General features: G+C 41.3%; 1 protein-coding gene across 1 annotated transcript in view; it reads right to left on the reverse strand.

Moving 5' to 3' along the window:
• Positions 1-3,415: 3,415 nt before the first annotated feature.
• Positions 3,416-12,946, reverse strand: part of LOC121933637 (leucine-rich repeat-containing protein 37A-like) — a 37,973-nt gene continuing 28,442 nt past the window's right edge. Inside the window, exons 14-18 of the mRNA XM_042473618.1 lie at positions 12,310-12,366; positions 9,148-9,225; positions 6,503-6,565; positions 5,042-5,095; positions 3,416-3,550 (exon numbers count right to left, since the gene is read on the reverse strand). Coding sequence (XP_042329552.1) covers positions 3,514-3,550; positions 5,042-5,095; positions 6,503-6,565; positions 9,148-9,225; positions 12,310-12,366 — 289 coding nt within the window. The 3' untranslated portion in view covers positions 3,416-3,513. The remainder of the gene's footprint in view (positions 3,551-5,041; positions 5,096-6,502; positions 6,566-9,147; positions 9,226-12,309; positions 12,367-12,946) is intronic.

The following is a 12,946-nucleotide window of genomic DNA, read 5'->3' on the forward strand; positions in this document are numbered from 1 at the left end:
ATGAAATATGGAATCCTTTTGCCTGCATCATCACAATCCTAGGTCCAAAACACACTGCAGAAATAATCCAGTTTGAGACTGCTTTAACTGCCCTGGCTCAGTGCTGGGAATTGTAGTTTATTGTGTCACCAGAGCTCCCTGACAGAGAAGGCTAAATGTTGCACTAAACTACAGTTCTCAGAATTCCCTAGTATTGAGCCAGGGCAGTTAAAGGGGTCTCAAACTGGATTATTTCTGCAATGTGTTTAGGACCGTAGAGAAACTGTCAGATAAAAGTAATTTTTAGAATAGGATTGGACAACTGCGGGATTTGTGATGTTAGACTGCAACCATCATCTGTCCCCTGAAGCGCAGCCAGTGGTGAGGGCTGATGGGAGTTCAAGTCCAGCAACATCTGCAGGATTACAGATTGCATGCCCCAGTTAAAAAATTAACAAGATTGGCAGGTTGTGTACTTAAAAAAGTATAATATCAATCAATTGCAGGCCTAATAGGAGCAAATGTGAGAGAAGATGTAGCACAAGAAGATTAGTCCTGCAGTATCATAGCTATAGTTCTTGTATTTTGTTTTGGTTTCATTTTGATAGGGAAAAAGAACGCATATTTGCCTTGTAAATTCCTCCATGTATTGTTTCCATCACCTTTTTATTTCTGCTTGGTTGTGTAATGTGTTCACTTGCTGGTCATAGAGCATCCCCACTCTTGGTTTCAAATTTCCTTTGATTTCTCAGATGTTGTTGAAGAGGTCTTTTGTTCTTCCTTTTTGTCGTTAGCTGCTATTTCACTACACTTTACTGATTATTATAGTGGTTCTTATCCCTATATAAGTCGTCAAACACTTGCATTCAGAGGTTTGGTTTTATTTCTTTCACCTTTCGCTTTTGCTTTCTTTTCTGCCCTTGACTGCTTGTAGAATTTCATCTGTCATCCATTGAGCTTTATCTTTCTTTTTGGTTATAGACAGTGTCTGCTTTCTTCCCTACCCCTGTCCCTGGCTTCAGTCCAGTTCAGCCATCTAATTGGATTTAAAAATTGTATTCACAGTATGTACTATGCCTTACAGCCATTTTGAGAACTGTTTGCCCCTCCAGATGTAGGACTGTAACTTGCAGAATCCATCGTTATTAAGTATGCTAACTGGGGAGGCTTGAAATAACAATTCACCAATGTTTGGAGGGCTAGATGATTCTTACTCCTGCCCTTGAGGTTTTCTTTTCGTGTGAGTATCAATGGTGGGCAGAAATTCAATATGTGTAAAGAGAAACATGTAGTTTACTGCACATTTTAGTGGTGTGTTTTACTGCTGAATTTAAGCAGTACAATGGCAGAGAGTGAGACTCTCATTACATTATGGGAGAAATGCCCCTTGAACTTAACATAAATAGCCTAGAAACTCCAATTATATATAGTGGCTGAATTAGTTTAATTACCGGATATGCTCAACTGTAAGTCAACCTCATGCTGTCTTGTGATGCAATGAACCCATGCCAGGTTTTAAGCCAAGTTTTAAAGGTCTTCAAGGTGAGGTCTACTCCCCAATAGATTGAGCACCTTGGATAGCTTCTTTAAAGATATACAAAGCCCAGAGTGGATTCACTGTTCCACTGACAAGTGAGTCAGTAGGCACCGCTGCAAGTTCATCTAAAAATAAATGAGAATTTAAGCCAGCTGACTTTTACCATCAACACATAGGCATAAAAACTGGGAGGAACTGATCTACTGTAGCTACATTTTCCTCTGTATTTAGTGTAGCACCAGATGCCAGTTGCAAGGTCAGGAAAGAGAATTTACTATGTAGATTTTTTTCCCTTGGCTGGACTGTGTGTATGCTGCAGAGCTTCGAAAAATTATTTCTTGGGCTAAAACTCCCAGAAACCCCTAGTATGGTCACTGGGAGCTGGTCGCCAAAAATCAACATTTCCAAGTTGGCATGTTGGGATGTAATCTGAGTGTTTGCACATTGTGTTAGATGCTCAGAACCAATTGCAAAGTCTGCTATATAGTGTGCCACTCGCCTTACTGTCCAGTAATCCTCCTGCCCAAGCTGGTGGAAGTGATGGGTTTTGTACTATGGCCTAATATTACTTTTCTGGGCAAGACCCTCAGGACAGTGATGGCTCCTCTACTTCAGTGAACTTTGATGACACTTACAGGCTTGGTTTTTGAATAGCAATCATCCTGGTCATTCTTTGGGAATACATTTCTTGGTTAATAAAAAGACAGGGGAAACGTGATTCACTCCTTGATTTTCTCCTTTACTCTCTTTGTGGCTTTTTGTACTACTGACTATGGTGAAGGTGGAGAAAGTACAACTCACAGCCCACTCTTTCTGTGGCTCCCAAAATCCTTTTGCATATGCACCCAAATATTTGTAGTGGAAAATCACTGAGGATTTTTTTAAATAATCACTGCTCTTGGAAGCCCCAAGTGCCATAAATCAGATGAAAAACTTCGCCCTCCAATTCCCCAGAAACATCCCAACATGCCACTAAAATATTCACAGCTGCAACAGGAAATCAACTCCACTTGCAGCTTCTGGCCAAGTTTCTACTACAAATTGTCCAGTGCAGCCCATCACAGAGGTGAAAATTGGCTTTTGCTTATTCCACTGTCATCCACTCAGGGACTATAGTTGTTTTTTGGACAGACTGTCCTTTCCAGTCTGGTGCCCTTTAAGCATATTGCATTACAAGTAGCTTTAAAAGATCACTTTTGCCTACCATTTGCCTGTTCATAGCATGTAGAACCCACAATACAAAATTCCCAAGTCTATTATAGACCATACACTAAGACTAGGCAAATCTCCTAGGAAAATGGTGTGGCTCCCAAGGAGATTCTCTGGTTGTGAAATGCTCTCTAAAGAATCTTGCCTAGTGCCATCTGTCTGTTTGTCTATCTGTCATCTATCTATCGATCTACTCTCTCTCTAATATAGATACATATATACATTTCAGCATCAGTTGAAGTCATATTAATTTCTCTGTTCATTTTGAGATTGGTATCATTATAGTTTTGAACTATAACTCTCATGTATCATTACTTGTGCTGTGAAAGTAGCTTTATTTTGCTCCCTGTCAATGGTTATTGGGCTGCAATGTGTTATTTCATTGCAATACCAGAATCTGATATTAGATTTTATTATTTATGCTTAAGACTCAGAGAACAATGTTATTGGGTAGCCAATGTAAGTACCATAAATAATTCTGGCACTGCAAGGATATCATGGTATTCCTTTTCCTAACCCTATAATCTAATTATATTTTTTGGATGTTTCACAAGTTGCTTTGAGAACCTTGTGAGACTATGAAGCTGGTTATAATGATTTTAAATAAATACACACAAAGTGCTTTAAACTCTTCAAAGTGTTGTGTAAGTGTTTTGGCTGTGGGTACGGATGACACTGACCAGGGTGCCTATCAGAGGAATGCATTTAATAATTTCCCATATAAAGAATAAGAGAATTTTGTACAGTGTTCTAGATAATATACAGCAGTATTCACAAAAGAAAAACAGTCATCCTTCCTCTTCCTCTTCCTCTTCCCCTTCCGAACTGCAACAGACACAGGGTAAAGAAAAAATAATAATTAAGTTTAGCAAATGTTTCTTCTCTGCCATTACTCTGGCAGACTAGAAATCCAACACCTATAGGTTGCCAATTCAGTTCTTGGCTTCTTTCAAAAGGCCTAGCCAAAAAAGAGCTAGTGTTGAGCTAGTGTGGTCATCACAAGAATTTTGGGTCTGTAAAGCACCAGAAAGCTGAAAAGCCTATGCTGAACTGCCACAATTTCTTTTTCTAGCAAGGCTCCGGTACTTTTTAAAAATGCACGACTTGTCAAAATTTAACACTTCCTAAATTCCTTTTGGTCATTACAGCTATTAACGTTCTAGGAGCCTTTCCAGAAAAGGAAGATGGCCACTTTACATGACAGGAAGGGACTGAAATATTTAGGGAGTATAGTAGATGGAAGAGATGGGCCACATGACTATGCTGCAAGAATAAAGTTGCTCAAATTTGTAGTGAAATATTTGATATTTCAGCTCTAAAAACACCCCACTTTCCTGCAAAATAGAATAATGGTCTGAAACTCCAGTAGACCTCAATTTTTTTTAAAAAAAATCACCTTCAAAGGAAATATATTTCAGCAACTGTAAAGCACATATGTACCTGGGTCCCTCCAAATGTGGTTGTACTACAACTATATCAGCTCATGCTAGCTGGAGATACTGGCAATTGTAGTCCAAACCATTTGGGGGGGGGGGCGCAGGTTGAGAAAGACTGAAGCATGGGTGGGGATCTGTGAATTAAATAGATAAAAATCCATCTAATCCCCCAAGAGGTGAGTCCTTCTGCTGCCTCTCAACAATTTATCCCGCTCTCTTGTTCCCTCAAATAATACATCCCTTAACACTTCCATTCCTTTCCCTTCTTCTGACTTTTTAATATTCTTTTTCTAGTAATAAATATTTCATTCTTAAAACATCTAAATACTATGTGACAAATGCTTTACAACACATAGATGTCTTTCCCCCCCATGTTACTGTGTCCAGGCAATGAAAGCCAAATGCTCAATTCAACTGTGGACTGTCCTCATGTTGGAAGGGCAGTCCCACTGCAAATCGGGGCCAACCCTTCCTTAAATCCTATTTAAAAATGCTTCAGATCTTCCCAGAAAATCTGGAGCACTCCATAACCATGCTGAGTGGCTGTTCACATGCATGCCCTGCTATGCAATGTGGTGCCTCTGCTGCCATCGCAAATAGCTCCTCTGGAGTCAGAACTGATTGTGATTGATGCTGGGTGCTTCAGTTTTGGCCTCAGAGGGAGCGACTCACATCAGTGGTGGCAGCCGTGGGTGGCACAGTATAATGCCCATGTGAACAATCACCCAGCGTCGCCCCAGAGTGCCCAGGTTATGGGAGAAGTTCAGGGGCAGAATACTCCTGGAGTATACCAGGTTATTCTGGCCTTTGTAGACCCACTAGACCAATGTGTTTATAAAAGTGAAAAAACAATGAAGGTCTGGACCTCAGTGTTACTTACGGTTTTTTAGAACCACTTTCTTCAGCTGTCCCCGCTTCACTTTCTTCGTCTGACCTGATGACAGAGTGGAAAGCAAAAGTTAAGAGGAATTCATGCCACCAGAGCTACTCAACACTTTCATTTACCCCATCAACTGAGCTGATTGCTCTTACCACCTCCTTCTCTATAGTCTGTTCCTCCTCTCAAACAGTCAGCTTTGTCACTATAGCACTTCCTCTCTCTAAGGATGCATCCACACTGCAGAAATAATCCTGTTTGACACCATTTTAACTGCCATGGATCAATGCTATGGAATTTTGGGAACTGCAGTCTGTTGTGGCACCAGAGACGTCAGCTCCCAGAATTCCATAGCATTGAGCCGTGGCAGTTAAAGTGGTGTCAAACTGGATTATTTCTGCAGTGTGAATGCAGCCTAAGAGCTTTCACAGTGGTCTGCCCTTCATGGAGATGAAATTCCAAACAATGAGAAGGCTTTTCACCTAATACAGCACTTTATAAATAAAATGTAATAATCATAATAATCATAATACACAGCCCTGACTAGAATCCCCTCTCAACCTTTCTGTGTGTATATGTCTTCAAGTCACCTGTCAACTTATGCTGACCCCATGAATTTCATGGGGTTTTCTTAGGCAAGGAATGTTGAGAGGTGGTTTGCCATTCCCTTCCACTGAAATATAGTCTTTACAGATGAAGAAAGAGTAGCCTTGCATTTAATTTCTAGCTTGGTAGGCATAAGCAAATGGGAACTCCACACAGGGAAAGTAATAAGCTGGTAGAGAAGGGAAGGAGCAGACAGCAAGAGGACAGCTCCCTTTCTATAGCCATCATGAAAAAACAAGCAGTGCTCTGTTTTTCTTTTGCCAGCTCTTTAGCGACTTCTGTAGCTTATTTTGTTTTTAGTATATTATAGTGTTGACTTTTATTGTTTCGCTCTTGATTACACATGTCTGATGTTCTGCCCTGCGGTGAAGAGGGCATTATATATAAAGGCTGTTATTTTAATAGTGGTAGTAGTAGTTGTTGTTATTACTATTATTGTTGTTGTTGGGAAAAGATTACTTTTCATTTGGCCACAACCTGGCAAATGTCATGATTTGGGGTGTCTTGAAAAGAACAGTTAGTTATTGTAACTCTCATTTTCTCTCCTGATGTGGGACTGCAGCTCTCAACATCCCCTACAGATCAGTTAGTTTTTAAGATGCCATAAGGGTTTTCATTGTTTTTAATACTACAGATGAACACAGCTACACTACTGAAAATCCTGTGTGTGCAGCAGAAGGGCAGAGAGGACATATGGTGGAGTTAATTTGCAGTTAATTGGTGTTAATTGTAAATCAAGGTCTTGTTTTTTCAGAAAACATTTCACCTGCTCTGTGGGAGGTTGCTTTACAGATCAGTTGCTATATGGCTAGGTTAAGGAAAAGGAGAATCAGCTCCAGTTTTACTACAGTTACTCACTTTGCCTTCGGAGCTGAGCCTTCAGTAGGGGCTTCTTCAGAGGTAGGAGGTGCTTCTGGAGCCCTGACAAAGGTTGAAAAGAATGAATTTAGCAATGTTTTCCACAACACACCCTTCCCGAATTAGGCGGTTTGCTCCCACTGTTGAAAGATACTTAAGCCCAAGAGTCCTAACCAGGCTTTAGGACACTTCTACTCCAGACAATGTGTTTCATCAGACACTTCATGGAAGCATTCATTATAAAGCTGGTTCCTACTTCATTTGCTGTACACTCATCCCTCCACATTTGTGGCTTTCATTTTTGCGGATTTGATTATTCACGGATTTTATTACAGTGGACCCTTGTTATACGCTGGGGTTTGGTTCCAAGATGCCCTGTGTATAACAAAATCCGTGGATGCTCAAGTCCCATTCAATATAATGACATAGCAAAATGGTGTTCCTTATAAAAAAATGGAAAATCAAGGTTTGATATTTGAAATTTATACTTTCTCGGAACATTTTCAAACCGTGGATGCTCGAATCCATGTATAAAAAAATCCGTGTATAAGAAGAGCTGACTGTAATATATTCTCTCTAGAAATATCTAGGTCCTCCAGTGTAACTCTACAGTCAACTTTAACCAAAAGTCACACTGGAAGGCCTAGAGATTCCTAGAGAGAACACTCCACTAGGCATTTGTAGTTCATCCAGAGCAATTCTAAGGTCAGTATCTGACAAATGACTACAGAGTTGCACTGGCGGACCTAAAGATTTCTAGAGAAGTGTTTTCAGTTAAAAACATTCACGGGGATTCTGTGCCCCTAACCCCAATGAATGTGGAGGGATGACTGTATTTTTATCCCACTATTTCTCTAATGAACTGAAAGCAGCACACTTGTTTCTCCTCCTCCCCACTTTATCTTCAGAACAACAAGGCTATGAGATGGGACAGACTGAGAGTGCATGTAATTGGCCCAAGTGAATTTCATGGTTCAGTGGGGGCTAGGAGCTGGTTCTCTCACAAGTCTTTGTCCAGCTGTCTAACCAACACAGCTCACTGACATTCATCTCAGCTCCTCATCTCAGGGATGGGGATCTTGTGAGCTCTCATATGTCGCTAGACTAAAACTCACATCATCCCTGGCCAGCAGAACTGAGGGTGAGGGATCTGCACATTCATCATTCCTGCAACTTGTGTCACAGATAGTGAACAAGGATCTTGGTAAATGCTCCCTAAAATAAGCTTTGACTCACACCCAGATGACACCCACACAAAAGACCAGGACATGTACAATATAAGATATGCTATCCTTATGTCTGCTTCATGCTCTGTTTTCATGCATGCTTATTTTAAGTCACCAAGTGGGAAATTCACCTTGTCTGTAACCCATTTGTTATAGAGATAATGACAATTATTAGTCCAGGGTTTTTTAGTTTGGTTAGGCACCAGAGCTCTCTAATTGAGAATTCTAAATGTTCTTCCTTAGAATGATAATCCCAGGATTCCATGGGATGGAACCATGGCAGTTGAAGTGGAAAAACAGTGCTAGAATTCTGTAATGTGAATGGACTCCAGGAGTAGTCAGGCCTAAATCCCATTGTTACTCTCAGACAGAGTAAACCCTACTGAATCAATTGCTAAATGATGTCAATACTTATGCAAATGTTGTTGATTTCATTAGTCTCTTTTTGTTGGAATTACAGTAGCAATTGGCTTTTGGCTAATATGTCAATGTTATTCCCGTTAGTATTTTAGCTACAGAGAGCCCCAAAGAAGGTTCTCTCCTGGACAACTGATTTTGGACTGCAAAAGCAGGAAAACTTTAGAGCTGAATGGGGAACACCGAAGAGACCAGGAAACCAACTTTAACCTTGTGCCATCACCCACAATGCACAGTAACAGTAAACATATACACACATGGTATTCTTCCTTTACACACAAGGAACGTACAGGTCCAGTTCTGTAGAACACATTGATCAAATATTCACCACATGTATAGATTCAGGACAGACAAAGGAACATACTTCTTCATCACACAACAGAGAGCTCTTGGAATATGTTGCCCAAAGTTGTGATGACAGGAAACTGTTTGAATGAGTTTTTAAAGGCATTGGATCAGATCCATGGAGGAGATGCCTGTCAGTGGCTATAATTCCATGGAACCTCCCTGTACATAGAAGCAGTGGTTAAGATAGGGATGTACCATCTTTGGGGCCCTAAGGGCTGCTTATGATGTGGGGCTGGGCCACTACACATGGATGTATATACATATGTGTGTGTGTTTGCACATAATACCCAAATACCACCTTTGCACTCCTCCCTGCAGGGAAGTGGGGGATCCCAAAACAGCCCAATGGGGACTGAAAGTTGAGCATGAGATGGAACACTGGGAAAGAAAAGAGAAGGAAATGGACTAGAGAAGCTGGAAGTCAGAACAGCTGTATTCCGAACTGCAACATTCTGTTGCAGATTTCACTTGTAGATATCATCTTCTTATTAAAGGGCAACCTGAAAATAATTATGCTGAGGTACAGATACATTTGCAACAGATTGGTATAAAAATAAATATATAATTACTATGCCAAGTAAAGTCAGATGCCCTGTTGATGGAGCTGCTAAGCTGTTTCACTTATTAGGCTTATGTGACATTCCAGTTACTTACAGTTTCTTTGAACTGGCCTTTTTAACAAGGGGCGCCTCTTCAGAAGGTGGTGGAGGAGGTGCCTCAGGAGGAGGCGCTCTGTTGGAGCAAGAAAAATAGAAATTTAGGAATGTTTGTGGTATTTGAGGTTACTCTCTGTTCTCTTCTGTTCCTTCTTGTGGACTCATGGCATCTCAAGTCTTCTTCAGCTTAAACACAACTACTATTGTGATAAGTTGCTGCTGAGACCTCCTTCACTGATGTGCTGCCAAATCTGACAAGGATGAGATGGATCCCAGCCTTAGCTTCCCATTACATGAGATGGCAGACTTTGCCCTGCTAAACCCCAGGCAAACCCCTCTTCCCTTTTCTAACATGTTTTGAATTTTTATTTATGTTTATTAATTTAATATCAGTATATCTATGCATTCTTGTCCTGTTTCTGCCTAATGGTCTGCAGTTCGGTCTTGGGCACGGACATAAATCTCTCCTATAGTATTTCTCAAATTCTGAACTAACACTGGAGGCACGCTTCCTTATTCCACTTCAAAATTCATTTCATATCTGTCCTGCCTTTCTCCCAACATGGGTCCTACACTACTTTAAAAAAATTACTTTACTATGTGATTCCCATGAGAAGGAGGGAAGATAATCGATAGAGGAGGAATCACTCCAAGCTGTATTGTACTCACAGGGTAGAGTGTGTGTGTGTGTGTGTGTGTGGGTGGGTGGGTGGGTGGTTGTTCATTTCTTCCTTCCATCTTTCCCTGTCTGTTTTTCTCCCCTGCCCACTATTTGTTACAGTGGTTCCAAAGGAAGGAAATAAGTACACCACCCCTACAATTGGAGTTGTTTCCCCTCGCCCATTCTGGGCACATGTCTAGGGTATGAGGCAGCTTTGGATCTGTTGGATCCAAACCTGACACACATACCCTGACCTGCCATCTTCAGCGGATGTTGCTTCCCAAGGGCGAAGTCTTCCTCTTTGACCAAGGAAAGTGAGGTCTGCAGTATCCTACGCGTCCTTCTGGGGAGTAAGATTGTATTCTAAGAATATGTAGGACAGAGATGGGCAAGTGTAGCAACTTTGGGGATCAGTTAGCTGCACAGGCGTTTTCTGGGAGCAGCACAGTTTACTAACAATCTAAACAACAACAACAAAATTAACCCCCCAAAATGTGGATGTGGCCTGAAATCCAGTTTGGGTTGCTGTGATGGGGCAGTCAACTTATGCAAAAGGTGAATTGCCTCTCCAGGTGACTTCAAAGAGAGACCATTTGCCATTTTGATTTTGGCCAGAAAAAGAGCAGTATGGAGTAGTCTGGGACTACTGAAATTGCCCTGAAGGCCACACAGGGCCTGAAAGTCTCTATTTGACCACACCTGGGTATGAGTTATCTGGAGCAAGAGTCCCCCAGTGTGGTTTCTGCAAGAATCACTAATCTGGAGTTGCCCTTGGATTGGAAGAAGACAAACCTAGAGCAGTGACTTGCACAGACATACTCCTCTGAGGACAGAGTGAATCACCTGTGTCTCGGCATTAAGAGTGAGCCTGAGGCAAAATTAGTCATACCCAAACCTAATGCAAAAATATGGGAAGAATATTACCTGCCCCAGGCCAGCCCTAGAATAAACAATGCACTGGGCAAAGGGTGCTTTTGAAACACACCATTCCCTTACAACAGTGAGGGGCAAAGCATGAGCAGAGGTCTGCATGTGTCTCGCTAGAGCCATTTTTGCGTCCCCTAGGACCCCAAGGGGTCAACTCCACACGTTTGGAGCCTACCGGATCCTCCATTGGTCAAAATGAAATTTTGTGAATTTTTAAAAAAATCCTTTTGTTTCAAAATGTCCCCAAATGTCCTCTAGAGGCCCAAGAAGGCAGGGGGGAAAGCCTCCATGTTAAATAGAGGGTGTCTGGGGCCCAGAAAATTGTTTTTTGATGTGTCGGATGAGCAGGAGCAAGTTCTGAAGGGTTAATGTGTCTTTCACAGTTGTCCTAGTCCTTGACCCCTACATTACAACTTAAAATATTCACTGTGAGTTTTGCTGATTTTATTTAAAATGAATGAAGCCCAACTGGGCACTGAAGAGAGTAATACTAATTGATGGGAATTTGTTTTTTGAGTTGATAATGAATAATCTGTACAGTACTGGAGGGGGATGTAAAAACACCACTTTTCCCTGTGTGGATTCACTTTGCTGCAAATGGTACGCTCAGCAGACACCATTATTAAGCTCATCTTGGTGCCCTTTTAAATTCAGCATTCAGCCCTGTATCTGTGGTCAGCGGGGCTCATTGCAAAAAGGCAGTGTCAGAGGAGGAAGTATTGGAAGAATGCCGTAGGGAGGCTCCAGAGACAAGTAAGAATGTGGATGCTCAACATCCCTGCTCATTATTCCATAAAGAAGATTTCTCATAGCACCTCACTGGGGAATTAACTGCTGTGCAAATTAGGATCTTTGGTTTTTTTGCATGACATACAACTACACATGGATGCTCTTCCTCCCAGTCTAATAGGAATTTGCAGTTGTTTCTGCTCAGTCAGAGAAGGAGCCAATCTAGTCTGCTGGACTGGTTGAGTTTCCCTTTCCTTCCACACCACAAGAGAATCTAAATGATGGATTAATCCATGCTCCATTTTTCTCATTCAGGAGTGGTGTGAAAGCTCATCCAAGAGGAAGCTATTAGGGACACAAGCAAGCCTGTTTTCACCCACAGATGCAATTTCTTTCTTTCTTTGAAACAACTGTAAGCACTTTTCACAGCAAATAAGTCCTTTCAAGGCAGTTTGTTTAAAGTTATAAAACAATAACAGACACATCAAATCAAATACCACAAATTAAATTCACAGTTAGAAAGATCTCCATCCGCATCGATTCAAGCAAAGTCTGGTAGCAAACTGAAATCTGCTCAGTAGCTGAGTTCTTATAAGAAACTTTCAAATTTTTCTCGCTTTGCAAGCCAACTAATAATGCAACATTTGTCTCCTATAAGCCATATTGCGAACAAAACTCACTGGCCTACAAACCTTTTGCACAACAGTAGCCATCCATCCCAGCCAATGTGGCCATTTATTAGAACGCCTCCCAAATCTAGAGATTACCAGACTGCTAATTCCTACTCAATAAAGCAAAGGTCAAAACTAACACGCATGGTTTATACCACATGAGATTACTTACAATTTTGGTAAACTGGCCTTTTCCACAGGAGGAGGGGCCTCAGGTACACTTGGTGGTCTGATAAATAGAGGAAAACAGAAGTTACATAGAATTTGCCACACAGCATTCAGGGCTCAGGCAATTTATAGCTTGGCACCATTTACTTAAGCCTACTGTGCGTGGATGTTATCAACTGCTTCACTTGAAAACAGCAGCGTACAAATTTATTCTGACCACATAGTCAATGTTTTGTTAGGAATAAAAATTGGATAGCCATAGCAGTTAATAATTAATATCCCCAAACTGTACAACCAACACCTCAAGAAAAAAGAAGAAGATTAAAACTATAGCCAGTAAAGGAAAATCCTGCAACTGGAACACATTATGCAAAATAAGCAGATATTAGGCTTATTGCACATAACCCCTGCCGCATTTGTTACCCAAGGGGAGGGTAGAAGAACCTATGTGCAATGCTGGGGCCACATCCCACCAGATGTTGAGGGTTTGCCCTGCTTGTCAGGCACAGTTCTCTGCCTTTATCAGCCATGCAACCTCTTCTGGCAAAACTTAAAATGGGAAAGCATTTCCCATAAGGGGGAAATGGGAACCTCTCACCATATGGCCACTACAGGGCTTTTTAGCCTCTCTATCTTCTGTG

Source organism: Sceloporus undulatus, chromosome 6, assembly GCF_019175285.1.
Source record: "Sceloporus undulatus isolate JIND9_A2432 ecotype Alabama chromosome 6, SceUnd_v1.1, whole genome shotgun sequence".
Lineage (NCBI taxonomy): Eukaryota > Metazoa > Chordata > Lepidosauria > Squamata > Phrynosomatidae > Sceloporus > Sceloporus undulatus.